The 25,811-nt window shown below is 50.9% G+C and overlaps 7 protein-coding genes across 7 annotated transcripts; 4 read left to right on the top strand and 3 right to left on the bottom strand.

The window, feature by feature from the left end:
- Window positions 1-853: 853 nt before the first annotated feature.
- VTN31DRAFT_4222 (uncharacterized protein) lies at window positions 854-1,605 on the top strand (the record flags this gene model as incomplete). Its single annotated transcript, XM_069404587.1, has 6 exons — window positions 854-990; window positions 1,060-1,124; window positions 1,244-1,304; window positions 1,370-1,390; window positions 1,464-1,505; window positions 1,566-1,605. The coding sequence occupies 6 exons, from the start codon at window positions 854-856 to the stop codon at window positions 1,603-1,605; spliced, it is 366 nt and encodes a 121-aa protein (XP_069261545.1).
- A 665-nt stretch (window positions 1,606-2,270) lies between these two features.
- Window positions 2,271-4,076, bottom strand: VTN31DRAFT_4221 (uncharacterized protein; the record flags this gene model as incomplete). The annotated part of the gene is made up of 1 exon (XM_069404586.1): window positions 2,271-4,076. One exon carries the CDS (start codon window positions 4,074-4,076, stop codon window positions 2,271-2,273), a length of 1,806 nt encoding a protein of 601 aa, XP_069261544.1.
- Window positions 4,077-5,062: 986 nt separating this feature from the next.
- VTN31DRAFT_4220 (uncharacterized protein) lies at window positions 5,063-6,401 on the bottom strand (the record flags this gene model as incomplete). Its single annotated transcript, XM_069404585.1, has 2 exons — window positions 5,063-6,277; window positions 6,336-6,401. 2 exons carry the CDS (start codon window positions 6,399-6,401, stop codon window positions 5,063-5,065), a joined length of 1,281 nt encoding a protein of 426 aa, XP_069261543.1.
- A 327-nt stretch (window positions 6,402-6,728) lies between these two features.
- VTN31DRAFT_4219 (uncharacterized protein) lies at window positions 6,729-8,407 on the top strand (the record flags this gene model as incomplete). Its single annotated transcript, XM_069404583.1, has 3 exons — window positions 6,729-7,617; window positions 7,687-8,112; window positions 8,172-8,407. 3 exons carry the CDS (start codon window positions 6,729-6,731, stop codon window positions 8,405-8,407), a joined length of 1,551 nt encoding a protein of 516 aa, XP_069261542.1.
- Window positions 8,408-8,904: 497 nt separating this feature from the next.
- On the top strand, window positions 8,905-12,164 carry VTN31DRAFT_4218 (uncharacterized protein; the record flags this gene model as incomplete). The annotated part of the gene is made up of 5 exons (XM_069404582.1): window positions 8,905-10,653; window positions 10,721-10,908; window positions 10,964-11,087; window positions 11,141-11,249; window positions 11,317-12,164. 5 exons carry the CDS (start codon window positions 8,905-8,907, stop codon window positions 12,162-12,164), a joined length of 3,018 nt encoding a protein of 1,005 aa, XP_069261541.1.
- Window positions 12,165-15,562: 3,398 nt separating this feature from the next.
- On the bottom strand, window positions 15,563-16,033 carry VTN31DRAFT_4217 (uncharacterized protein; the record flags this gene model as incomplete). Its single annotated transcript, XM_069404581.1, has 1 exon — window positions 15,563-16,033. One exon carries the CDS (start codon window positions 16,031-16,033, stop codon window positions 15,563-15,565), a length of 471 nt encoding a protein of 156 aa, XP_069261540.1.
- A 6,576-nt stretch (window positions 16,034-22,609) lies between these two features.
- Window positions 22,610-25,727, top strand: VTN31DRAFT_4216 (uncharacterized protein; the record flags this gene model as incomplete). Its single annotated transcript, XM_069404580.1, has 4 exons — window positions 22,610-22,839; window positions 22,919-23,088; window positions 23,166-23,662; window positions 23,718-25,727. 4 exons carry the CDS (start codon window positions 22,610-22,612, stop codon window positions 25,725-25,727), a joined length of 2,907 nt encoding a protein of 968 aa, XP_069261539.1.
- Between the last annotated feature and the right edge of the window lie 84 nt (window positions 25,728-25,811).

Here is a 25,811-nt window from a genome sequence, read left to right as displayed (position 1 = left end):
GCATTAGTCGGATGCAAGCTGCGAGCTACGACAACTGACGACAGTGTCCGTCTGAGGCTCTTGTCTGAATGACCATCTGATCAATGGCATCGTTATCCACCGTAGACGGTAACAGTAGCGTATCTGTGTTCAAACTGAATTCCCGCTATGGGGTTTTCTGCGGCTACTGCGTCTGAAGCATTCTGGCCGGGATCACAGCGTCTGGGGGAGTCGATCTGATCTGTTTCCATGCCCTTCCTTCACGGCTGGATAGTTTTTTGTACGATCACTAGCATGCCCCGGACCCGCATCATATCAGGTCTCTGCCATGTGAGCAGCCATTCGCCGTTGACCCAATCCCTTCCACTCCGATTGGGGTGCATCATAGTTGTTCTGTATCAATCGGCAAACCGGGTTGCAATTACATCCGTCCTCCCAGATGTGCTCTGTATGATCAAGCCGTCTGTCCGTCTTTCTCCCAATCTGCCCCTCTATCGAGTCCGCTGAATTTCACTCGTGGAATGGCGGGGTCGGTGCGTTCGACTGATCGCGCACGTTCCACCGTCAACTTTTCAATCCGTAGCAATTTGTCCAATCTTTCTTCTCGGACGCCATTCTGCGGGTCATTGAACCGGCGTTCTGTCTATGTAATTAGGAACCGAACCATCTTGAACCGTGGGGATTATTTCATTGATGGTTTGCGTTCTTTGAGGTTCCCCACAAGTCAGGGCATGGATTGACATCAATCCATTTTCTTTTATATATAAGTAACTTCTGTATCACCCCTCTCCTCTCTCTCTCCCCGCCTTCGAATTGCAGTCTTAAATTCACAAAAAAGTCAAACCCCGAAAAGAGCAATCACTAGCCTATCACCATGACCGGCTGGACAAAGACCGTTCTGTCGGAGGGCAATGGCACCGACAAGCCCAACGCGGGTGACAAGGTTGCCATCAATTACACCGGCTGGTTGCGGGATCCGGCGAATTCGGACGATTATGAGAAGGGGAAAGAGTGCGTCTACTTTTCTTGCCGCTTTGCTCGGAGATCAAAAGTGGCTGACTGTTGATTGTTAATCTCCAGATTCGATTCCTCGCGTTCTCGGGGTCCGTTGCAAGTGAAGATTGGTGTCGGGCAGGTGATCAAAGGTTAGTTATGGCGATTTTTTTTTCCGACACACTTTTTTTCGTTTTTTTTTTTTTTTTTTTTTTTTTTTTTTTTTTTTTTTTTTGTTTTTATTGACGGACTGCTGATATCGGGACTGTAGGCTGGGATGAGGGCGTTCTCTCCATGACCCTCGGCGAGAAGGCGATCCTGACCATTGACTCGTAAGTTCCCACTCATTTTCTTGGTTTTCAAGTTGTTGGATGTTGACCATGGTGTCTGTTTGCAGGTCCTACGGCTATGGCGCTCGGTATGTCCTATGAGAGTCCCGCGAGCATGTCTCGGGAAGATTCAATCAATGGCTGACTCGGAATTTTGCACAGCGGTTTCCCCGGCGTTATTCCGCCGAACAGCGATTTGGTCTTGTATGTGCCGTTGTCTTTCTCTGTATCAATGGCTTGTCCATCGTGCTAATCGGTTCAAAGTGAGGTCGAGTTGATCAAGATCAACGACAAGTCCGTGTAACGCCGTCAAGGAATGCTTCGATGCATATGGTACTACTTCTTCCCCGATACGCTGTGTCAATGCAACCGGCGTCATTCAGGAAGTCCTGTGCAAATGGAACCAACTGACCCCGTCCAGGAAATGGGAACCGAACTTGGGAGGAAGAATCTGGCGCTTCTATGGTTGTTTTTTTTCGCTTCGCCCGTCGAAAGCTGAATGGTCAGCGGGCCGAGATGTAATGCAGTGCATGTGGTATGGTTGCATAGGGAATCTTATTCGTTCAGGAAAGTAATTCATTGTCACCTGGCTTGTCACAGACACGACAGAATCTAGAGGTCATGCTCTGCCCTTCTGACGCTATTTCACTCGTGATTAGAGGTAGTGTTGTATGCATTGTCTGTATAACGAGCCTGCAAAAGGTAACTTCTATGGTATAAGTGATAGTACAGACAAACAGCACCGTACCAAACAGCTGACCTGACCCAAAACGTAATCCAAAAGAGACAATAAAGCCACGCTGCGACGAAGAAAAAGAAAAAGAAAAAAAACAAAAAATACATGAACGGTAGAAATGTATGGTACTCAAGAAAAAAGAAAAAAAAAAAAAAAAGGGTCTCAAGAGGAAGAAGAGGCCAAGCTAGATGGGATATAGAACATATCGACCCAGAAAAGAATGAATTTCAGGATCAGTAATCTTTTGGACGCGGTGAAATCCTTCCCTGACGAGCCCTGCTCGTCGAGGGCGAGGAGTACCCCGAATGCTGTTGTGCGCGGGTTGAGAAACGAGCATGATCGGCCGGCCCGCCTCGATCGTGGCGGGCGGGGCGACGAGGAGAAGACGTGTTGGCCTCGAGGCTGTCATCCAGCTCGATCAGATCGCCTTGTTGCCTCTGTGACGCGTAGCTGGCAGTGCCTTGCTGGAGCTCGCTCAGGCCAGACTTGGCTCGGCTGGCCACCTTGCGCATCCAGTTTTCGATAGCCCCGCCCACGTTCTCAAGGCCGTTCGTCGATGTCCCGGACATTGCCGTGGATGTTGAGTCAAACGAGGTCTTGCGGAGGTTCGACGGTACTTGTGGGGCGGTAAGGGTCGACAGGTGCTGCGAGAAGAACTTGCTGAGACTGTCCGTGGCTGGCCCGGGAGTAGTTGCGTTCCGTCCGAGAGTGCCAACACCGCCCGGCCCTTCGAGTCGGATGTTGCTTCCTGTTCGCCGGTGACCCCGGCGCGAGTCCGCCGTCCGCGAGGGCGATGCCGACGTTGACTGCGGCAAGGAACGAGGTTGTGTCGATGGTTCTGACGATAGGCGCTGCGTGTCTGTCGAGGGTCGTGTACTATCGGACGGCTCCGCGTCCGTATATGACACCGACTTTCGCCGTGTCCGCGAGAAGAATCCCAACGTTCTTCGTGGAACTCGGCCAATCTCGACCGGCGCCGGGAACCCATCAATCTGAACCCACGCCTCGTGCTTCCATATCCGGTCCCCATCCGCCTTCGATCCAGAGTCTTCATGCGAACAGGTCTCTGTCGGGGACATGTAGCCTCCATTGGCATTCGCGGTAGTACCATCTCCCGGTGATTCTTGACTACTTCCCGACTCTATTCGCCGCCCTTTCACTGTACATGCTTCGACTGGCAGAAGCACCGTTTTCCTCATTTGAATGCTGTCGCTTGGCCAAAACCCATTGGCCTTTCTGAACACGGCGGGATTACAGCCATATTTGATAGTCACTCCAGTCATTGTATCGGTTGGTTGGACACGATGCACATAGATTAACGCGTCCTCGTCTTGATCGGGGTCCGCAACTTGATCCGTCCTGTCCGAGGAATCTCTCCGCTTGTGCCTTCCCTTGAGGTTCGAAACGGAGTCGCCGTCAGCGAGAAGCAGGACCTCTCGCTTCTTCGCTTGAACCAAGGCCTGCCTCTCCTCCTTCGTCCCAGAGCCAGGCTTTGGAGCCGAAGGGGCTGATGGTCCCCAAGATGGTGAATCAGAGCGCCTGGGCGCCCTCACGGGTAAATCCGTGCGAGAAGGCTTTCTTCTACTCTTGGACGCAGGACCATGGGTATTTCCCCAGGAATTCTCAGTTCCAAAAACAGAGGATGCGAAGCTCTGAATCGAGGACCATGACGAGTTCAGGAAGTCGGACGTATTCCGTATCGCATTGTCCCGCATGAATTCCATTCTCTCCGTGGGACGTAGACTATCTCGGTAACCAGTGTCCGTCCCCTTCCGTGGGTCTTTGGAAACTTGTGGCGAACCATTCCGCGACGCAAAAGGCGACGGTGTCCGGTCTCTCGACAGGGGAGGAGTTACCCCAGCAAAAGCTGGGGCCGCCAGCAAGCCATTACCTTGCCCTCCGATATCGTCCTCACCATCGCTGGCAAACGATACCAAGCGCCGCGCCCGCGGTCGTACAGAGCTTGTCGATCGAAGACTCGTAGTGCTCGACGTGGCCGGATCGACAGGCTCCAGAAGATCCTTGCTACTGGGACTCATCCCTGGCAAACCGCAGGGAGCCGATGCTCCACGCTCACCGGAGGAGCCCAGTGTTGATCGTCCTGGATCGGCCGAAGGGGATCGTTGCAATCGTATCTGCAATCATCCAAGGTCCCACCCGACATCCGTTTTCCCCCCTCCGCGAAGGTCAGGCCGGATGCGTTTATGGTAAGATCACGCGACCCATGCCTTGCTCCTCCCACGAAGTGCCAGGATAGCGGGTAAGGGATCAGAAGAACACGGGGTGTCGGCGGAGATAACGGTGAGTTCACAATGAGGGGGCCGCGAGGAAAGCCGAACGGTTCGGGGAAGAATCGGTGCAATCGGAGCCGTACTGCGATTTCGAAACGGTGACGATTTGGCAGCAGAAAGCACCGCTGCGGGAATGTTGCGAATTGCCGTTGAAAAGCGGAGGATACGTTTGGAAAGTTGTCTTCGGGCTCAGATTAGTTAGAGATTGGGGACGATTAATAGATTAGCCTGGCGCATAATGCAAGGTGTGGATTGCGTTGCTAGATTGGCCACAAGGCGAGCACTGTATCTGGTACTTGCAAGTCAGGCAAACAAGTCAAACATCGTGGAGTACCAGGTACATCTGCAAGCTCAGAGTGGAGAGGGCCACGCGGCGCCAAGCCGGACCGAGGACGCGTGAATTCGTGCTTGACGGGACAGAATTGAATCTTCGCTCTTATCAGCAGTCAGCACTGTACATAGCAAGTAGGCAGTATTCAGATTTCTTCTTATGTTAATGGGATCGTCAAATCAGAGCGATGCCGTTCTGTCGGTGTCTCAACTACACGTACGAACGAGTACAGCGCGTTGGATGCGCAAGGGGGGGACTCATAAGGAACGGGGGAGTCGGGCAGATTGATAGATACAAAGATCATGGTGTATATTCCTCGTACATCAGCGAAAAAGGCGATATGACGATGAGATAGAAACACCGGCGCCAAAACGCCTCTGTTGATTCCGACCATTTCTTGTCACTACTCCGGCGACTCGGAAGTACGGTGTGGACTGGACAATGCAGGCTGAAACTGTTGCTGCCCGTCCGCGCTGTCTGAATCCGTGCTCCACTCCTTATCATCGTCCCTTTGCCCAGTCTTGTTCATCGACTGCTGTGAAGGGCGCGGTCTGGGGATGGTTTTGACACCTCCAGTGCGCTGGAAGAAATCGTCCGTACGGAGCCCACGCACTTCGCGGGGGTCGACAGACGTAAGCTGCAAGCCCTTGGCTTTCTTTTCCCGGATGAGCTCTCGAACGGGGATCATTGCAGCATCGCGACATGCCTCCTTGATGTCGCTCCCAGACATGCCAGCCATGGCTTCTACCAGATAGTCAACATCGAAGTTGTCCCGGTCTATCTTGGTGTCCTTGAGAATCAATGCCAGAATTCGTAATCGCTGTGGGGCGGGGGGAAGGGGAACTGCAAATTTCTTCGGCATCCGTCTTAGAATAGCCTCGTCGATGTCATGGATTCGGTTCGTCGCGCCCAGCACGACGACACGCTGCGGCTCACCACGCGCATTTGCGGACGTCAACCCATCCCAATGTGTCATAAACTCAGCTTTGACCATTCCGCTGGCCTCGTGTTCTCCGCTTCTTCGAGTACCGAGAACTGCGTCAATCTCGTCGATGAAGACAATCGCCGGCTGCAGCTTTCTAGCCAGGGTGAAAACGGCATTTACTAGTTTGTTCGAATCCCCGTACCATTTCTCGGTAAGGGTAGAGATGTGTAGGTTGATGAAGCACGCTCCGCTCTCATGGGCCACGGCCTTCGCAAGCATTGTCTTCCCGCATCCAGGAGGTCCATAAAGCAAGACACCGGATGGTGCAGACAATAACGAAGATGTTGACGAGTAGAGATGAGGCATGGTTAAAGGGTAGATGACCGATTCTTTCAGTTCCTCGATGACATCGTCCAATCCGCCGATGTCCTCGAACGACACCGGAATGTCATTCGGCGCCACCACATCCATTGCAATTGCTTGTTCGTATTGATTCAGGACAAGGTCCTGCCGTCTCTGCTTTGATCGCCGACGCGAGCCATTCTTTGTTGGAGACCCATCGTCGGAGTCTTCAGCATCAAGTCGTCTAAGGATAGCAGCAGACTTTCGTCGTTGCTCTTCTTTCTTCTGGCTATCGGGATCCAGATCGATGCGCGACAGAAGGTACCGTATTAGAAAGTACGCTGACATGGACTGCGTGCCCGTTAGTGCTTGCTGAATCCCATGTGAGAGTTGATCCGCGTTGACGTACTGTGCCAGCAATCATGACCAGTTCCTGCAGAAACTGCTGCCATCTTCGAACGCCGCCTGATGACATGATGTGGGATGAAAGTTGAGATGCTCTATGTACTCGAGTTAACTGCTTGCGTCCAGTTGTTAAATGAGCTCAACGGAGATCCTCGGATGCTATCGGACTGCCATGGATGTGGCGTCCAAGGATGATGATGTGGCTTGACTAGGCAGGCAAGCCACAGTGAGTTGCCGGAAAAGAAGGCGGTGAAGCTACCGACGCGTCTCGAATCCCGTCTGGTGTTTGGCCTTCGGCGCAGAAAGGCGCGTCAAACGCCCAAAGATCATCAGCATCGCATTGGTTACTCCAGGAACAGAACATTACGGTGTATATTCAGCCGATTCGATATAGATAATGTCGAAACGCAAGGCCGAGGCCCAGATTTCTGGTTTCATCGACTCCGACGATGACGACATGATGGAACTAGAAGCGCCCCCTGCCGCGTCGCACGAGCAAAGGGCTCAAGAACGGCCCGTGAAAAAGCCCAGGGGGAGACCTAGGTCCGCACAGCAGAAAACCGGGGAGCGATCGCAATCCTCGTCACGTTCTCGGCCTATGTCTGCGGCTTCCGCGAAAGACGAAGGAACCACCAAGACAGCCCGAGGTAGACAACGGACGTACACTGAATCGGAGCCACAGCAAATGTTGGCTATAGAAGAGGAGGAGGAAATTTTGGATCAGCAGGAATCCAATGGCCCAACAGCTGGCATTGAAGAGCCACAGTCGTCAACTGCCGCGCTCCCGAAGAAGAAAGGCCGTCCCCGGAGAGCAGCTGCAAAGCCAATGGTCGCTGATGACGAATTCGAATATACGCCAACTCGGCAAGTGGAATCGTCGGAGTCAGCCGAGGCTCCTCTCAGGAACGGGATTGATAAGCAGAATGACTTGGTCGAGGATGAGGCTCCTGTGCAAATCGATGAGCACGATGACGAACAAGACGAGGGAACAGTTTCATCCGCGGACGAAAGCACATCAACTAAGAGGCGCCCTTCGAATTCGCACAAGACGCGAGTGAGTGGACAGCATATTCAACGGTCAGCTGCAGGTGCAAGCCGCAAGCGCAAGGACAATTTGGAGAGCGAAAAGACAACGACGGAACCAGAATTGCGGCGTAGATTGGGTGAAATGACCAAGAAATACGAAGCATTGGAATCAAAATTTCGAAATCTGCGCGAAATTGGGATAGTTGAAGCAAATGCAAATTTTGAGAAGTTGCGCAAGCAATGCGAAGCCACAACGGCTGGTGAGTGTTAAAGAGCCGCAGAACTACAACTCGTATCGTATTGTGGCCCCAACCGCTGATTCCGTTTAGCATCAAACGAACTCGTCAGTTCACTGAAGAAAGAGCTTGCTGCCCAAACTGCTCTGGCTCAGAAGTCACGAAGTCTCCAAAAACAGTTACAAGAGCGTGATGATGAGGTGAATAGCCTGCAATCTCAGGTGGACGACCTAACCTCTCAACTATCGGCGGCACACTCCGAAATCAAAGCCTTGCAGTCGAAGCTCGCTGCAGCACGGAATGCCACTGCAAGTAATGAGAGTGTGCAATCCAAGGTCCCCGGCAGCACCACCAAGAGCGCTGCGAACCGGAACGCGGTAGCTAGCAACGCGGAAGCCGTGCAGATTGCTCAGCTGAAGGAGGATCTCTATAGCGATTTAACAGGCTTGATCATCCGCAGTGTCAAGAAGCGCGAGTCAGATCACCTATACGACTGCATTCAGACCGGCATCAACGGAAGTGAGTCATTTTCTCAACCTTGTCGCGAAACGCAGCCCGCTGATCAATATCCGTTCCAGCGCTGCACTTCAAACTTGCTATTTCCCATGACGGCGATGGCAAGGCCGTCGGTACTTACGACAATGCCGAGTTTCATTACATGCCCTTGCTAGACTCCAACCGCGATCGCGATCTGGTCGATCTTCTGCCGGAGTATCTCACTGTCGAAATTACATTTTCGCGTCAGAACGCATCTAAATTCTACACACGAGTCATGGACACATTGACGAAGAGACGGATAGAACCGGACGAATAGCTGTGTGGTTTCCATTGGGATGTTTAGAGCCTGGGGTGGCGCTGATTGTTGGTTTTGATGTGCTATATACATAACTGTAACCAACTAGTGTTCATATTAGTTTTGAGCCGCATCGTGATGCCTTTTGAGCTGTTGTTTTGAGCAATGTACTTGGTACGGAGAATAATTCGGAGAGAAACGCATCCTCTCAAGGTCCCTAGGGACTCGGAGAGAAAACGGCAGGCGGTGTGCAAATTTCCGGGCAGCGTCCAATCATCGTGCAGAATGGCGCATTGGACATCCAATGCAAGGCCTGATTTGTTAGGGAATTTGACAGCGGACGCCAGAGTGATGAGCTTGGTGAGAAGGCCGGTCGAGAACAATGCGTTGATGATTGTTTGTTTTCTGTTCTCTCATTCCCTCTTTTTAGATCCATCTCTGTCCATTGGTTGTCTTGCCGCTAGGACTGTGGCCCTCGCTCATTCATTTCCCGCTGCAGTCCCTGACAACTGGGCACCATGGCGCGCGTTGGCCGCGTCGGGTTCTTGACCCTGGCGCTGGTCTTCCATCTGATGTACGTTTATTCGATCTTTGACATCTATTTCGTCAGTCCAATCGTTCGGGGAATGCGATCTTTTGGAGTGGATCGACAGCCCGGGTCAGAAGCTCCAGCGAAAAGAGTCGTTCTGTTCGTCGGAGATGGCCTTCGCGCCGATAAGGCTTTCCAGGCTTTCCCAGACCCGTCGCCTTCGGATGGAGAGTCGACATCGGAAGACAGCGACCCGATATACTTGGCCCCGTTTATCCGATCACGCGTCCTGGAGCACGGCACCTTCGGCGTCTCCCACACTCGAGTACCAACCGAATCCCGACCCGGCCATGTGGCTCTCATTGCTGGCTTATACGAGGATGTGTCGGCGGTTACGACTGGGTGGAAGCTGAATCCGGTGAACTTTGACAGCGTCTTCAACCGCAGTCGCCATACATGGAGCTGGGGCAGTCCAGACATTCTGCCGATGTTCAAGGAGGGAGCAGTGCCGGGGCGTATCCATGCAGATACGTACAGTGAAGAGGCCGAAGACTTTACCTCGGATGCTACCCGCTTGGATACTTGGGTGTTTGACAAGGTCAAGGAGCTATTTTCGAAGGCGCGAGAGGACCCGGAGCTGGACGCCCAGTTGCGAGAGGACAAGATCATTTTCTTTCTCCATTTGCTTGGATTGGATACTACTGGCCACGCATATCGGCCCTACTCGAAAGAATACTTGCATAATATCAAGGTCGTTGACCAGGGAGTTCAGGAGATCACGGAACTCATCGAGGACTTCTACGGTGATGGAAAGACGGCCTACGTGTTTACCGCTGATCACGGTATGAGTGACTGGGGGAGTCATGGTGATGGACACCCGGACAATACACGCACGCCTTTGGTAGTCTGGGGTTCCGGCGTAGCGCCACCCAAGCCTGTCGAAGACGGGAAACCATCGGGCCATGAGGATGGGTTCTCTGCTGACTGGGGGCTGGATCATATTCGACGTCACGATGTTGCTCAAGCGGACGTGGCCGCCTTGATGGCATACCTCGCCGGTCTTGACTTCCCAGTCAACTCCGTGGGTCAGCTGCCTTTAGAATACATCGATGCAAGTCTTCATGATAAAGCCCTTGCCGTGTTAGCCAATACGCGGGAAGTTCTGGAAATGTATAAAGTCAAAGAAGAACTGAAGCGGAAGAACCAGCTTCGGTTCAAGAGCTATCCGTTGTTGAGTGGTGATGAGGGACATTTGAACCTCCGAATCTCTGAGATCGAGGAACTGATCTCGGAAGGCAAGTTTGAGGAATCCATCAATGCAGCGAATGAGTTGTTCTCCCTCGCATTGGAAGGACTCCGGTATCTCCAGACCTACGATTGGCTCTTCCTGCGAACTATTGTGACGGCGGGTTATCTCGGTTGGATTGCTTATGCATTGTCTACCGTGATCGATCTCCATGTTCTCAATGGGCAGTCCAAGGTGGAGAGGACGTTTGTCAGCACCTCTGTCTTCGCATCGATTCTTGTTGGCTTGTTCTCGGTTTTCATCTATCAGCGCTCGTCGTGGAGATATTATATCTATGGCTTCTTCCCGGTGTTCTTTTGGGAAGAAGTGTTCGCTCAAAGGAAGTCTCTTATGGCAGGTATTCGCGCTCTCCTGCAACACGTCCGATCACCTAAGGAATACGCGACGCTCGCCGCGCAAACGCTTGTATTTCTGGGAGTATTGGAGGCGCTTGTAAGTGAAGCTGCATCTTGTGTCATGTGCAAAGCGCGAGCAAACTCGAATTCTGACGTCTGCAAAGTCCCAAGCATACTTTGAGCGGAGAATCTTTACCGTCTGCTTTATCATTGCTGCATTCTGGCCCCTGGTCCATGGGGGTGCGTTCATTTCGAACCATCTCATGTTAATAGCGGCTTGGATGGCTGGCTGTGTTCTGATGAGTCTATTCACATTGCTTCCAGTGGTCAAAACTGAAAGCAAGAGCACAATGTCAGCCTCCCTCCCAATGATCGGTACTTCTGCCGGATTTCTAACGAGATAGCAGAACTCTTGGCGGAATGCTCATGTTCTTGACCGGTCTCTTCTACATGATTTTTGAAGAGTCGATTGCGCGGCGGTCAGGGCGGAAAATTAGTGTACTGGGTGCTCGAGTCCTCATGGGAGTTCAAGTACGGATGTCCATGCCGAAAGCGACTGGTCTGAATGCTGATTTGTGTGACAGGTGGGCCTGGTTCTGCTGGCAGTTATTGTAACTCGATCCAGCATCGCATCGTTGCAGGCCAAGGAAGGATTGCCTCTCGGTAACCAAGTTGTTGGCTGGTCAATTTTAGGTACGCACTACCACCTAAAAAGGTATCTCTATGGGAATCGCTCTGAGCTGACGCATCCCTTGTATAGTCTTGTCGCTTCTACTTCCATTTGCTCATCGACTGTACCCGAACAGCTACTATCTCCACCGTTTGGTGATGGTGTTTCTCACTTTCTCCCCGACATTTGTGATTTTGACAATCTCCTACGAGGGCTTATTCTACTTTGTGTTCTGCATGACGTTAGTCGCTTGGGTGCGACTCGAGCATGCGCTGTATGTTCACTATCAGCCCTCTTCGGAGACGGCGTCCAACAGCGCTGGCCAGTCCAAGGTCGAGCAAGACAGTCAAGCCGACCCATCCACGGGCGCACCTTCAACCAACAAAGCGAGTACGGATGGTAAAGAGAGCAGGTATCGCGCGCTCACCCTCGCTGATGCGCGTGTGTCATTATTCTTCTTCTACCTTCTCCAGTCGGCGTTCTTCAGCACCGGAAATATCGCCTCTGTATCGTCGTTCTCCCTGGACAGTGTTACCCGGTTGATCCCAGTTTTCAGTCCATTCAGCCAAGCCGCGCTGCTAATATTCAAAATCCTGATCCCCTTTGCGATCATCAGCACGAACCTGGGGATCTTGAACCGCCGTTTGGAGGTCGCGCCAAGTGCGCTGTTCATGGTTGTGATGACCTTCTCCGATATTATGACGCTCAATTTCTTCTACATGGTGCGCGATGAAGGCTCATGGCTAGAGATTGGGACTTCAATCAGCCACTTCTTCATTGCGAGCTTGCTGTGCGTGTTTGTGGCCGGTCTTGAATTTGTGAGCGAGATTCTTATTTCGGGAGTCGATTTCAAGGAGGAGCAGGCGGCTGCGATGAACGGCAATGCCGGCAAGGAAGTCAGGAAAGGCGCGCTGGCGAATGGGCCAAAACCGTCATGACCGAGCACTGTAAATATTCTCCATAGAGTAATAATATAGTAGTAGTCATTTAATGCGTGTTCACCTTTCCGATTGGCTTGGCCATTTTGGTCTTGTGCAGGCAGGCTTCAGAGTCCAAGCCAACACTTTTGGCATTGCTGACAAGACAAGCCAAAATCGGATCAATCCAGTGAGCAAGTTCTTGTTCACAAAGCTCGAAAGGCAGTCGAATCATTTCAACGAAGGCATTACATATGTGATTGCTGTGTTTTAGACAAATATAATTACTCTCTCTCAAATCGGATCTCGGCGGGTGAGCCGCAGATGGGCGAAGTGGAAATCTGAGCTGGCACAGCCTGGCTGGAGCCTGGAGATGTTGCTTACTCCCGAGAACTAGTAGGTAAATCACTAACGGGCCCGTCCGTGTTTCGTGGTTAAAATGAAGTGCGCTTTGCCAACGTCTCTTGAGCTTCAGAAGGAAAAGATGCCGAGGAGTGATGACGCACATGAGGTTATGACGCTGTCTGGGAATGTTGGTCTGTTAGTAGCTAGTACTACGGGATATTGTCATCTATCCGATTGCTATGAGCCATTCCACTACCTCGGCGGCCGGGCCACGCATACTAACTTTCGAGTAATTAATCACAGCTAACAATTCGAAGGGTGCCGTGACTCCGTGTCGGCCTTATGTATTCTTAAAGGATAAGTAGTATCCAATGCTTGCCACAAGGTCGAGTAATAGCTACAGGTACTATTAACCGGAGGCTCAAGTAAGGGGTCTTGCTGACGGCCGAGGCTGAAAACGTAAGTCATGAGTTGGCTTTTTCTTCCCAGTACGACGTTGGAGTTACCTCGCCCAGGATTCAAATCCATTGACCCCGGAAGGGTACCGAGGTTAGTTGATCCAGCTAATATTCGACATGACGTTGACTCGTCAACTCGGACAAGGAGAGAATATGAATTGACTCTTTTCAAATCAAATACTGTAATAACCAGCATAGATTCATAATCCTGAACAATTAGTACTTATTCGACACAAATGGAGACAGCTACCTAATAGATGCGTTGTTTTGACCTTGGTGAGGACTCCAGATTCAAGTTGTCAAAACAAAGTTGTATACGTATGGCAGCTGCTACGGTTCTACGGAGTACTGCTCGCGGTACCGTAGGCCCAATAGTTGGGGGTTCCAACGATCAAGATGGAGAGATTCAATCGAGTCCCTGGTCAACCTAGTTTTCGTTGCCGGCTTTTCTGTTCTCGGAGTTGACCGGCTGGTTCCTGACCTTGTCCTCATCAGAGCCGGGAGCCCGGTGCCAGGATTCCGGAGTATACCTAACTCGCGAAGTCCAAAATTAAACTCGAGAACTAAGAGGTCACTAGTAGTGGCAGGGTGATCAGATTGCGACGGATCAAATTGAAGATGAGTGAGACCGCGCAAACGCTGCATACAGAGTAGGCTACTCTGTAGGCTAATATTGAGCTGTTTCAAGTGACTTTCAATTCTTGGATACAGCAAGTATATCGAAGGAGTGAGGCATTTCACCGCAAGTCATCAAAGGGAGACTAGGCCGACGAGTGTAGGTGGAATTGAGGACTCGTACCTTGTTTGCAATCACTCGTGGAAGAATACGAACGGCAAAAGTAAAATCTGAGACATAACAACGCGATATTGATTGAGTTCCGTCACAGCGACGAAGGAACTTTCCCGGTGTCTACACCGGCATGGCACAAGCTGCGGTACTTGCGCAGCTCATGCAACAGTTACTTCGAAGCACATAACTTAGTTACGCGAAGTGCATTGTTTGTTGGGGAGAACTTTCATGCACTGCGAGATGCCGGATGGATAATTGATGCTCTGCTCCCCCACAAAATGCTTATGCGGATGAGAGTGACGACGGATTTATTCGATAGGAACGGATGTTTGGACGCTACCTAGTGGCCTTTCTTCGATCGATGAATGGACAGGTTTAAGCCAAGAACTGGCTAATACTGACAAGCAAACTGGACAGTGCGCAGAGCAGATCCTGATTTAGTTCGGCTCTATCTTGGAGCCCGTACATTCTTATTATTCCGCTCGTGTTCAGCTTTGGAAAAGAGAGCGGCCGTGTCCAGTAAAAATGACATCAAGGCTTCAATGAAAATACGATGAATGTCTTGGAACTCGACTGAACCTTTGCCCACAAACAGCAGACACGTGCCGATCAGAATACTCCCAGTGGTCGTCAGGCTACAATTGTTGCGTACCTAGTACGTACTCATTGAATGTTCTGTGATGGTTTGGAGGGAGCAGAGGCCAAGCTCGTGTGTGGAGAGACTGCGTGGCGAACGCCGAACGGCCTGACGGGCTGATGGCTGAATCGATGATTAGTCATGCTGGTGCTGTGTGTGGGTCATTTACATGCGCTAATCTGTTTCCGGAAAGCATGACAGATATAGCGTAACTTAGGGCTAACCTGGGTTCTTCATCGTTCGAGTCGTGGTTCAGATAGTCCTACAGACATCGACTCGGCAAGAGGCTATGAAAATATGACGAATCATGAAGGTTCAAGCGGAAAAATGATCACCAGTTGTCCACATGGCACTGGCAGGACACAAGCGAATAGAAGCGATGCCTGTTTGGCCGTTTCCATCGGATTGGAACTTACCGATTGGCTGCGTCTGGCTTTTACTCCATTCAAGTTAACAACAATAGTAACTGGGTAGCTTGCTTAGCGAACCTTTTGTAACTTCGTATGCCGGTTAACTAACTTGGTGCAAGTCAATTCTGTCCATCGTTTTCAATGGCTGTGATAGTGACCACGAGAGATAGTACTATTCATGAGGCTGATGGACGTGGGTGAATTGATGCCCATAAGGCAGGGTGTTTGCCATGAGCCCGTAAGCTTGGGATAGCATTTGAGCTTTGGAAAAGGCAACCGACCATCGGAAAACAAGGGACAGACATTCTCCATACCTAAAAGCCGCGCCCAGCTGCGCCGGTCTTCATGCGAGACTCGCTGCTCCGCAAAATCTCGATTATGGGACCAGTAAGGGCTCACTGATTTCGAAAGCTCCCCGCCCTTGTTTCTCTCAATCTATTCAGCTCATGCCCGAAACGGATACGGTGCTGACGTCGAATTTATGCATCCGAAAGCTTCGCAGAGATCAAATCGGCTATTGTGGAGTTCTCCATCATCCCAACTCGAGCTGGCGAAGTAGATCCTTGTTAAAAATAGTGGAAAATGAGAGACATGGTGGATTGAATAACTAGGCAGTGCTCAGAGACGAAGGTATAAAAGGCCCCTGAACTTCCACCTCCAAGGGATCATCATCATCACCAGCAATACAGCGAGCTTAACTGCAAGCAACGAGCATTCAATCAAAGTCTCATTCTTGGCCTTCAATCCAGACCAATACCCTCGTCGAAAGACCACACGAATCAAAAATGAAGTCCATCATCGCTGCCGCCGTCGCCCTTCTGGCTACTTCTGCCGCCGCCGCCCCATCTCGCCTCCAGGCTCGGGATGCCGTCAACACCTTCAACGTTGCCGCGCCCGGCTACACCACCTTCACCCTCATGAACAACCTGTCCGGTCGTCAGAGCGCCGCCACCCTCCAAACCGACGGCTCCGTGCACAACATCGGTGAAATCTTCGCCAACAGCAACATTTCCGAGGGCGACAAGGTCGTTGCCGATTCGACCCAGCTCATCGACTTCCCTCAGGGCATCAGGTGCGAGTTCAAGGATGGTGAGGGCGCCTCTCGCGGTGTCCTGACGGCCGAGAATACCTACATTGATCTGGACGGCAACCCGCATGCCTCGCAGCCATTCGACCTCGCTAGCTGGACCATCGACTGCACTGCTTAAGCGCGTCATGCTTTCTGGTTCATGGGCATAATCTTGTGTCATGTTCTACTCTACTACTGTTAATGTCTTTTGCATAATGTTTGTGGAGGTTGCATAGGGATGATAGGGTACAAATACAATCCTTGTTATTGAATGTCCCTTGCTCTGTAGTAATTTGTTCTTATTGTAACTTCAGTAGCAACAGGATCTGGCCCGGAAATTTCTCGGCTCCCTGCTTACAGCATGCATTTCGACAACCCTTGGGTTGAATAATGGCGAAGTCAGAAGTAAGGAGTGACGCGCGGTTAGGCTAAGTACGTAACTTATGAACTTCCTAACCAGGAAGTAATCATGTTTACCACGGCGAGGTGGATGGGGCTATGAATTTGGCGTTGAGAAGTCTTGATACTGTAGTATCTTTTCTCCACCAATAGCTGCTTTGTATCATTATCCTTCACATAGGGGGAAGATCAATACTTGGGACGGGACTTCGAAGCACCGATGGAGTGGCGATACCATGACTATGCCAAGCAGCCCTCCACATTCAATCGATCTGCGATCTTCAGCCACAGATGGGCGTGCCCGATTTCATGTCACCACAAGGCTTATCGAACCACATGGCAAATCATTTCATTTCCAAATGTCAGCCTCTATTGGACGAGATGACTAGCCACCGCGAGATATACGAACACTGGCGTCAGGCCGACTATGACTACTATGTGTGAAACAGTTATGGCCAGTACTATTTACTGAGTGTCAAGTCACACAAGCTTCTCTGAAGTAACTCATTCGCTTGAGTTAACAAGATACTCTTTTCGGGAGAAGAAGCGGAGGAGAAAAAGCACTCGCCACCCACTTTGAACAAGGCTGGAAAAAAAAAAAAAAAAAAAAAAAAAAAAAAAAAAAAAAAAAAAAAAAAAAAAAAAAAAAAAAAAAAAAAAAAAAAAAAAAAAAAAAAAAAAAAAAAAAAAAAAAAAAAAAAAAAAAAAAAAAAAAAAAAAAAAAAAAAAAAAAAAAAAAAAAAAAAAAAAAAAAAAAAAAAAAAAAAAAAAAAAAAAAAAAAAAAAAAAAAAAAAAAAAAAAAAAAAAAAAAAAAAAAAAAAAAAAAAAAAAAAAAAAAAAAAAAAAAAAAAAAAAAAAAAAAAAAAAAAAAAAAAAAAAAAAAAAAAAAAAAAAAAAAAAAAAAAAAAAAAAAAAAAAAAAAAAAAAAAAAAAAAAAAAAAAAAAAAAAAAAAAAAAAAAAAAAAAAAAAAAAAAAAAAAAAAAAAAAAAAAAAAAAAAAAAAAAAAAAAAAAAAAAAAAAAAAAAAAAAAAAAAAAAAAAAAAAAAAAAAAAAAAAAAAAAAAAAAAAAAAAAAAAAAAAAAAAAAAAAAAAAAAAAAAAAAAAAAAAAAAAAAAAAAAAAAAAAGAAAACTGACTGGAGTGTAAGCTGGCATGTTTTATCTATAGCCGTTTCCAGTCAAGGCCTGCAGTCGGGCCAACAATGTCCAGCTTCGCCTGCTTATGATATTAATGTCCGGTACCTTTAGTTGAAGAGGCACGACGAGCCGCACGAGTCTCGCAGCTGACAACCTGAAACGAAATAGTTTTGTTCTCCCTCCGAACCACACATTGACAATTACGCAGGCAACGATTCGAGTATTTCGGCCCGAATTGTCGAAACCTGACTGCCTGCGACTGTACTGCCAAAGGCAATCGGCAGCTTCTTATCCTCCGACACGAAAGTCCCGGAATAGAAGTGGGTTTTCAGGCCCCCTAAGACACACATCTATCCTCGCTTTCAGAGAGCAATAACATAATTCTCTGCTTTGATATCTATTTGCAACGCTGCTTGGCTTTGAAAGCGGCTTGAAGAGTACTACTTTTTTTTTCGAGGGTTGGAGTGTTAGGGCTGTCTTCATCACGTGATGAATCCCCCTGCCTGCTGCCTCAAGGCATTGCATGCCCTGAAAGACGAACAGAGAGACGATCACGAAAGATCTGGAGGCCGCAGGCAGAATCGAAGCCTCCAAGTCAGAATGACAAAGAACTGAAGTCGGTTGTGGAGAAGGGGGAACAAGAACCTTGCTATTCCAGTTCCGGCGACTGAGAATAAGGAACTTGGGACTCGTGGAGACAAGGCCAGAGCGAAACGACCAGCCAGGAGAGCTTGATATCAGACAGCAACGAGAAGAATAACCTCCTCAGCAAGAAAGACACAGACCACCGTAAGCGATTCCAGTGTCCTTTGCCGGTTTATCTGTTGAGTGCGTCGGACGACAATCCAACGAAAACTGTCTATCGATGAGTGAAAATTGTACTCGTACGCCAACTCGCTTTCAAAGTAATCTTCCAAGGGAGGAAGGCTAAAGGCTTTGACACCGACTTGCGGACGTCCACGTCGATGCGTCCAAGGGCAGAAGTCGTTTGAATCCAATCGTCGCTATTTCCGCCTCTTTTCAAACCACGTGCTTTCTTTTTGTTTCACCTATTATTGTTGCCGTGGCAATCACAAACCCTGCTTCCCAAGATCAGGAGATAACTGGAGCCCCGGACATTCTGCCTGACTTGCCAGGGTTATCCGAAGTGCAATCCGATGAACCGGGCACTGCATCCTAGCCTTAGCTTGCTAAGGACCCAACGTGACGGAACAGAACTTCCAGTGAGCTTCACTTATCTAATGCCGGCTGTACAAAGGCGCAGAGGATTTTTGGGCAGTTAACTCGAACTCAGCACTTTCAACCAGTGGTGAACGCCGGCCATGGATCTCGAGTGTCCCGATGACAAACCAAGGACGTCCAACCCGGAGCACTGGTTTATTAATCCCCCAGTCATTATTTGGAAGGGCGCAGTCCAACTTTTAATCCAACATTGCTGGATGCCTATGTTAGCACCGATATCGTAGTACGTACATCGCTGACCGTTCCGATGACGGCCACTTGAGGGTTGTTCAAACCAATCGACGACTAAGTGTAAGGGGCTGTGCCGGGTCCGAGTGTAACCAACACTTAAGCGACTGTCATTGGGACGATCTCCGCGGCCACCTTCGACATGTCTGCGGTGTTAGCTCGCGTATTTACGACGTCGGTTTGAGTATACGGGAATCAAGAATTTTCTGGATTATAGCAGTCGGTTCATTCACACGAACTGCTCCGGGAAGATCTGGCAAGTTGAGACAGCATTTCCAGGGTTCCAGTAATCTCTCGATTTTGGGACGCAGGAGCGCCATCGCGATGGCAAAACGGCGAAACAAAGGGACAAAAAAAGTCTGAGAAGACGAGGGCATAGCGACTACTCCAATCAATAGGCTGCCGCATCGAATCAAGCGAGAAGGTTGTCCATAATTGGGCTAGGTACTAGTAGCACGCAAGACAAGGTCAATGTCTGATGCGTCATCTCGGTGGGAAAGATCTATCGAGATGTATTGTTTTCGCCGAAGCGTTCGCAGCTACGCCTTTGTTGAATATAATCTGATCTTGTCTGAGGGGAAAGTCCTTGATTTTGTCTAACGACTGTACGCGGGACTTTAGGGCCATCAACAAATCTGGCATAACAGTGGCCCGATGTTGCTTCCCAGCCATATACAAGCGAGAGAAAGCTAGCCAGATGTACCGAGGTAGGTAGTACCTAGGTTGCGGGAATTCAACCATCCTCGGTTCTCTCCGCGTATGTCGCGTATTCTGCTCGTTTTGAGCAAAACATGGGCCTAAAGTCGGACGTGCTTGGCTGTATCTTGTCATTGTTTATCAAGCTTTGCGCCATGGACGTCAGTAGATCCGTTGACTCCTGCATTGGCGCCCTCGTGCGGCGCTTAATTGTGTCCATTGTCCGAAAATCGCCCAAAGTAAGAGATCATCGCGGAATGTCTATATGCTTTGTGCAGTTTACGTCCGCATTTCGGCTGACAATATGCGATGATGCGCCATATACATACATTCGCGGGACCGATCCGGCAGGGGCTATATGCACCTAGGAAAAGAAACGGAAACCGTCATGCTTGGCCGCAGACGTCCTGACGCTGCTGAGTCGGTGAAAACCGGTCTGAACACGTTCACCAACGCGCTCTTGATACTGCATGTCCTATGGACCTCTACTTATCCTAACCTAGTGTGTGAAATGTCAAGGCGAAAGGCTACATGTTTCTCCGGCCGCTTCAAAAAGTCCGTCTGTATCGACGTGGAATTGGGAAGCATGATCAAACGACTACTTATTGAGAACATGCATGTGTCCGGCACGTTACCAACAGACAAGAGCGCAATCGTGTTCTCTGATAGTTCATGACTGCGTTGAAAGTCTCGCGAACAACGAAGGTCAGGTCCTGCGCGTTTCACGAGTCAATCGAATAAAGGAACGCGACTCATGAAGCCTCCTGTGTCCGCGCCCCGACACATCAAAACATTGTTCCTCGTCACTGTTTTTGGATCGGCATGCGCAGACTACATTGTGGTGGATGATAGAGGAGGAATGTCCCTTCACGGTAAACCACCCGCGGGCACGGGAGGCGAACCCATTGATGATCTGGAGGAAGTACTCAGGAGTCGAGATGAGGACATGTTCACCGCTGTTTGCGCTTGACGATCCGAGAATGCGAAAGGCGATGTGGAGCGACGATACTGGCTGAACCCGAGAGAGCTGTTGAATCTGATGCAAAAGGTCGATTTCATCATCAGGTCTTTCTGAATCTGCCTATCCTCAATCGCATCAACGCCATAGGGCTTTCGCTCGTTGCATACTACTTGATCAGGATGCGCCAAAGCTGTTTGCTCGACGAGGATTCGAACCCTCGTTGTTGGGAAACCTCGGAAGCTGGCCGATGCTATGGGGCCCCACAGTTGCTGCCCGCACCGAAGTCCGAGTGGCTGGATCGGCAAGGGAGACGCTTTCCCCTTTCAGGCAGTTGGTACTCCGTATTTAGAGATGAGCCAACGAAGAAATTTCCGAATATCGGCCAATTCTTCAGTCTTCAGACCCAGTGAGCAGTTGAATCAGTTCCGCAGCTTCCGCTCGTTGAGCCAAAATAGGAGTACATACTATATATCCTCCTCGCACGCGGGCGATTGCTGGTTCCCTTGAAACGTTGAATCGGGATATGCCTCACGACAAGGAAGATCAGGACGAGTAGGTTATGTACGAGCACTCCACTGTGTAGGTACTTGGTCAGGCCCTCAATCACATGCATCAACACCAAGGCTCAAAACAGGAAGCTCTCCAACCCGCGGGATTTTTTCTCTCCACGCTAGACCAAATCCGGTATCTGCCGATGATCGGATCAAAAATTGCATTGACCCCTTCCCAACACGGCAAGCAATTTACGTCAGACGTCACATGGTCAGGAGAAGTTTTTCGAATCGAAGGAAAGAGTCCCGAGAGAGCCATGTTGGACGTTCTTCCACACGAGGATTTGCCATTCAAAGGAGGTTACAGTTGGCACATCTGTCTCCTGGAATGCTATTCAGAAGGTTCTCGCCAGCCTGTCCTGGCAGGGACTGGGGAGCCGAGGACTGGACGGAGTCTTTGTGCCGGTCAGCCGGCCCGTCCATTACAACAAGTACGGAGTACTCCGTACATACAATCTTGAATCGGGGTTTGCCTTTTGTGTGGAGAACGATTCGACTAGGGAAGATCTTCATTTAACTCTAGGAGAAAATCCCTCTGTGCGAACGACAGTTGAAGGCGCAACTGGCGAGCTGCTGTCAGGGTTCTTCGACCTTCTAGACATGCAGGCAGTGAAAACTTTAATCATGGATGTGAGGACAGAAATCATTCTCTGGCTCTCTGCTTGCTGTAGCTACGAGACCATTGAGAATAGGTCTCACTCCGGAGAGCGTTCCAGATTGTCCTGACTCCTGAATTCAAATCCAAAACATCTGACAGAACAAGCATTCCGCTGGACACTCCGAGTACAGTATGTATTACAGTAGTCGTCGATACACTTGTATGCGGGAGGTTGTTGGCCAGATGCCAAGACGCTAACGTCAGACTAGACTTTTTGCGGTAAGAAGGAGTTTTCTCAGCCAATCAGCAATGGACAATCCCAGCGAATGGGACGGAGTGCTGAGTCATCACCACAGCCACGAATCACAGGGCCGGGCCGGTGGAATCCACGTGAAGGACCCAGACCGGAGACCCTGAGCGAGGGCGGTCGATACTGTAGTAGTATACAGTAGGTATTGGTCCGCCGCGCCGTGGATCTCGAATCATGTCGCAAACAGACAGGGCAAAACGTAATCAGGCGGGCTGTCACTGGATCCCGAGGAGGCCCGCCGACGCCTGGTGCACTGGTTCTGCCCTGCGGTCCTGCGGAAGAGTGGCATGCCCGCGTGCCCGAGCGATCCTTGGCAAATCATCGGCTCCCACCCCCAGAGCAAGCCTGCGCCACTCATACCGCCTCCGGTCTCCCACTCTCCCAAGGCTTCCCAGGGGCTCTCCTCTCCTCGGTCCGGGGAGGACCCTCTCCAAGGGTGGAACCCATGGGGAAGCTGTATGTAGAATTTTGCTGGAAGATCAGACTCCGTCGGAGACTAAATAATAAGAAGCGGGCCCTCTGCTGGTCGTTTTGAGCCTGGTTTTTTTGCCTCCTCTTATCCTCATCTCGTGGTCCCATGTAAAAAAAAACCACCCTTCCGCCGAGCGGTTGTGGAAACAGACCAGCGAGCGATCATGGCGGCTACGGAGGCGGTCGACTCGACCTCCCAGGTCAATAAGCGGAAGGCGTCCAAGGCCGGGCTGTCCGCGACGACGGCCCGTCCCGTCAAGCGGCGCGCCTCCCGGGCATGCTGCTGCTGCCGCGCGCGCAAGGTGCGCTGCGACGTGGTTGAGCATGGCGCGCCATGTACGAATTGTCGTCTAGACCAGGTGGAATGCATCGTGTCGGAAAGCCGCCGTAGAAAGTAAGTTCGCTCGAGCGGTGGTCTGACTATACTTGGACTTTGGGAGAGCATCCAGCATGCTGACATGATGATGCTAAAGAAAACCTCGCGTGGACGGCGTCGACCGCAGAACAACGGCCGAGTCGTCTACCGAGTTGTCCGAAGACGCGGCGGCGCCGCCGCGCAGAGTCAGCAATGCATCTTCTCTGTCGCCGTCGCAGCAGCCTATGGACGGCGAACACGGGCAACAAGCGATGCCAAACCTAATCTGTTCGTGCTGCCTGGTCGTTTCAGAATGACATCGATCAAGTTGCGATAATGGGTGTGTTTCGCTGACCCCAATGTAGATCAATCGCGCGGATCCCAGCCGGGGTCCGAAGCGCATCAGATGCCGCGAAGCGGCAGCATGAGCGCGAATACCCAGGCACCCGTGATTCCCAACTTCGGTCTGCGAGATCACCTCGGCGATGGCTTCCAGCAGCTGCTCAAGCAGTCAAGACCGCGCGGCTTCTTGCCGGATTACATCCGCGGTCTGCCGCAGAGATTCCAGCCCGAGGACATCAAGTACCTTGCCACCAAGGGCGCCCTCACCATCCCGGATCCCGAACTGCGGAATCAGCTGCTCAAGGCCTATATTCACTATGTCCATCCGTTTATGCCGCTCCTCGACTTGGAGGATTTCCTCCTGACAATCGCGCGCAATGACGGAGTCCGCCGCTTGAGTTTGTTGCTCTTCCAGGCGGTCATGTTCGCGGGCACGGCCTTTGTTGGCATGGAGCACCTTCAGAAAGCCGGCTACCATAACCGCAAACTGGCTCGAAAGACCTTTTTCCAGCGAGCTAGGGTATGAAATCTCTCCAGTATCATGTTTTGGCTGTCTTTCCGCTAATGATTGCAAGCTCCTGTATGATTTTGATTACGAAGTCGACCGAATTGCCCTCGTCCAGTCACTCTTGTTGATGACCTATTGGTACGAAACTCCCGATGATCAAAAGGACACCTGGCATTGGATGGGAGTCAGCCTTTCGCTGGCACACACCATCGGCCTGCACCGCGATCCGACATCATCCGCCATGAACGATCGACGAAAGCGATTATGGAAGCGGATCTGGTGGAGCGCATATACCCGAGACCGACTAATAGCGCTTGGCATGCGACGGCCGATGCGCATCAAGGACGACGACTGCGACGTGTCCATGTTGACCATCGATGACTTTGAGCTAAAGACGTACGCTTCCGAGGTGCTGGACATGCTCGGCGATTGCGAGCTGCTGCGCAACTCGGAGCAACAGCGACAATTGGCCGTCATGTTCATCGAGAAGGCCAAGCTGTGTTTGGGAGTCAGCCATGTGTTGTCGGCGCAGTACTCGGTGCTCAGTCATCGGTTCGGCGGCACGACGGAGACGACCATGATGTTGGTCCCGAAGAAGTCGGCCAACGGCGCGCTCCAGGTGCGGCAATGCGACGAGGAGTTGGAGCAGTGGCAGGCGAATCTGCCCACCGAGGCATTGTATGAGCCGTATCCTCCGGACGGCCCACTGCCAATCCTCTCGGAAGCGGAGGAGTCGCTGTTCACCCACCGGGCGCTGCTCCGCATGATCTACCTGACCACATCGAGCGCGCTGCACCGTCCGCAGGTCCTGCCGGCATCCCCGTTCCCCGCGGTCGAGCAGGACCTGCAGGAGCTCTCGCGGAACAAGGTGCGCTACGCCGCGGTGGAGATCACCAACACCGCCCAGGTGCTGCATCGGCTCAACCTCACCCGCTTCCTGCCGACGGCGGGCGTGACGGTGCTCCTCCCCGCGGTCATCATCCACCTGCTGGACATCAAGTCGAACGATCCGGCGGTCCGGATGGTCAGCCTGCAGCGTTTCTACCAGTGCATGCGCATCCTGCAGCGGCTGCGGGACATCTACGCCTCGGCCGACTTTGCGACCTCGTTCCTCGAGGCGGCGATCCGGAAAGCTGGCATCCAGCTCAACATGCCGGCGGCCGACATGTCCTCGCGCAATAATACGGCAAATAACGCACCCGCCAACGGTGTTTCGGCGACCACCACCACCACCACCAACACCGCCCCCGCCGCCGCCGCACCCGCAGCTACGAGTTCTTCTCTTCCCCTACCCACCGCAACCCCCGCCGCACCGGCGACGATGCCTCGAACCCTCACTCCACCGCCAGACTCCTTCGCTCAAAAGCTGCCAGACATGACATACCCGGATAACACCGACATGAACAACAACAGCACGCTATCCTTCAACGACGGCGTCGCCATCCCCAGCGTCGCCACCCCACCACACTCCAACGGTAGCGAGAACGGGAGTATGAACCCGAACCCGAACCCCGATCTCGAGCCCGATCCGAACCCAAGCATGCTGTTCGACGACGATCCGGGCATGGATCACATGGACTTCACCTTCTCCATGGATCCCAACGGCATGTCGCAGGCAAATCTCAGTCTGGACGAACTGATCGATTTGGCGAATGATGCCGAGGTCACGCAGAATGACTTTGACGCGTTGATTAATTTCGACGATGGGACGGATTTCTTCACAAACAATCCAAACAACAATCATTCCTCCTTCAACCAGGACGGGACAAACGTGACCGCCAATGATGAGAAAAACAACCACAATAGCAACAATAACAACAACAACAACAACAACAACAACAATAACAATAACAACAAAAGCGAAGATGATAACAACAACACCACCGGCACCAGTACTACTACTACTACTACTACCGGTGATGACTCCCAGTTAAATCCCCCTGAGACGGACTTTTTGAATTTTGATTTCGGTGGGAAACGAGATACAAAGTTGGATTTGCCGTCGGAGTTTCCAGGAATCCACCCGCCACCACAGCAGCCGGCTGCAGTGTCGAGTGAGGCGGGGATGGTTCTTTAAGTCTTATGTGTTTTTAATCATGACTTGTTGTTGGTTGTATGTATGTACCCGTGTATGTACTATTGTATGAGAGACTGTGAGGAA

Source organism: Thermomyces dupontii (assembly GCF_041956625.1).
Source record: "Thermomyces dupontii strain NRRL 2155 unplaced genomic scaffold VTN31scaffold_3, whole genome shotgun sequence".
Classification (NCBI taxonomy): domain Eukaryota; kingdom Fungi; phylum Ascomycota; class Eurotiomycetes; order Eurotiales; family Trichocomaceae; genus Thermomyces; species Thermomyces dupontii.
This window is presented reverse-complemented; position numbering and strand designations above follow the sequence as displayed.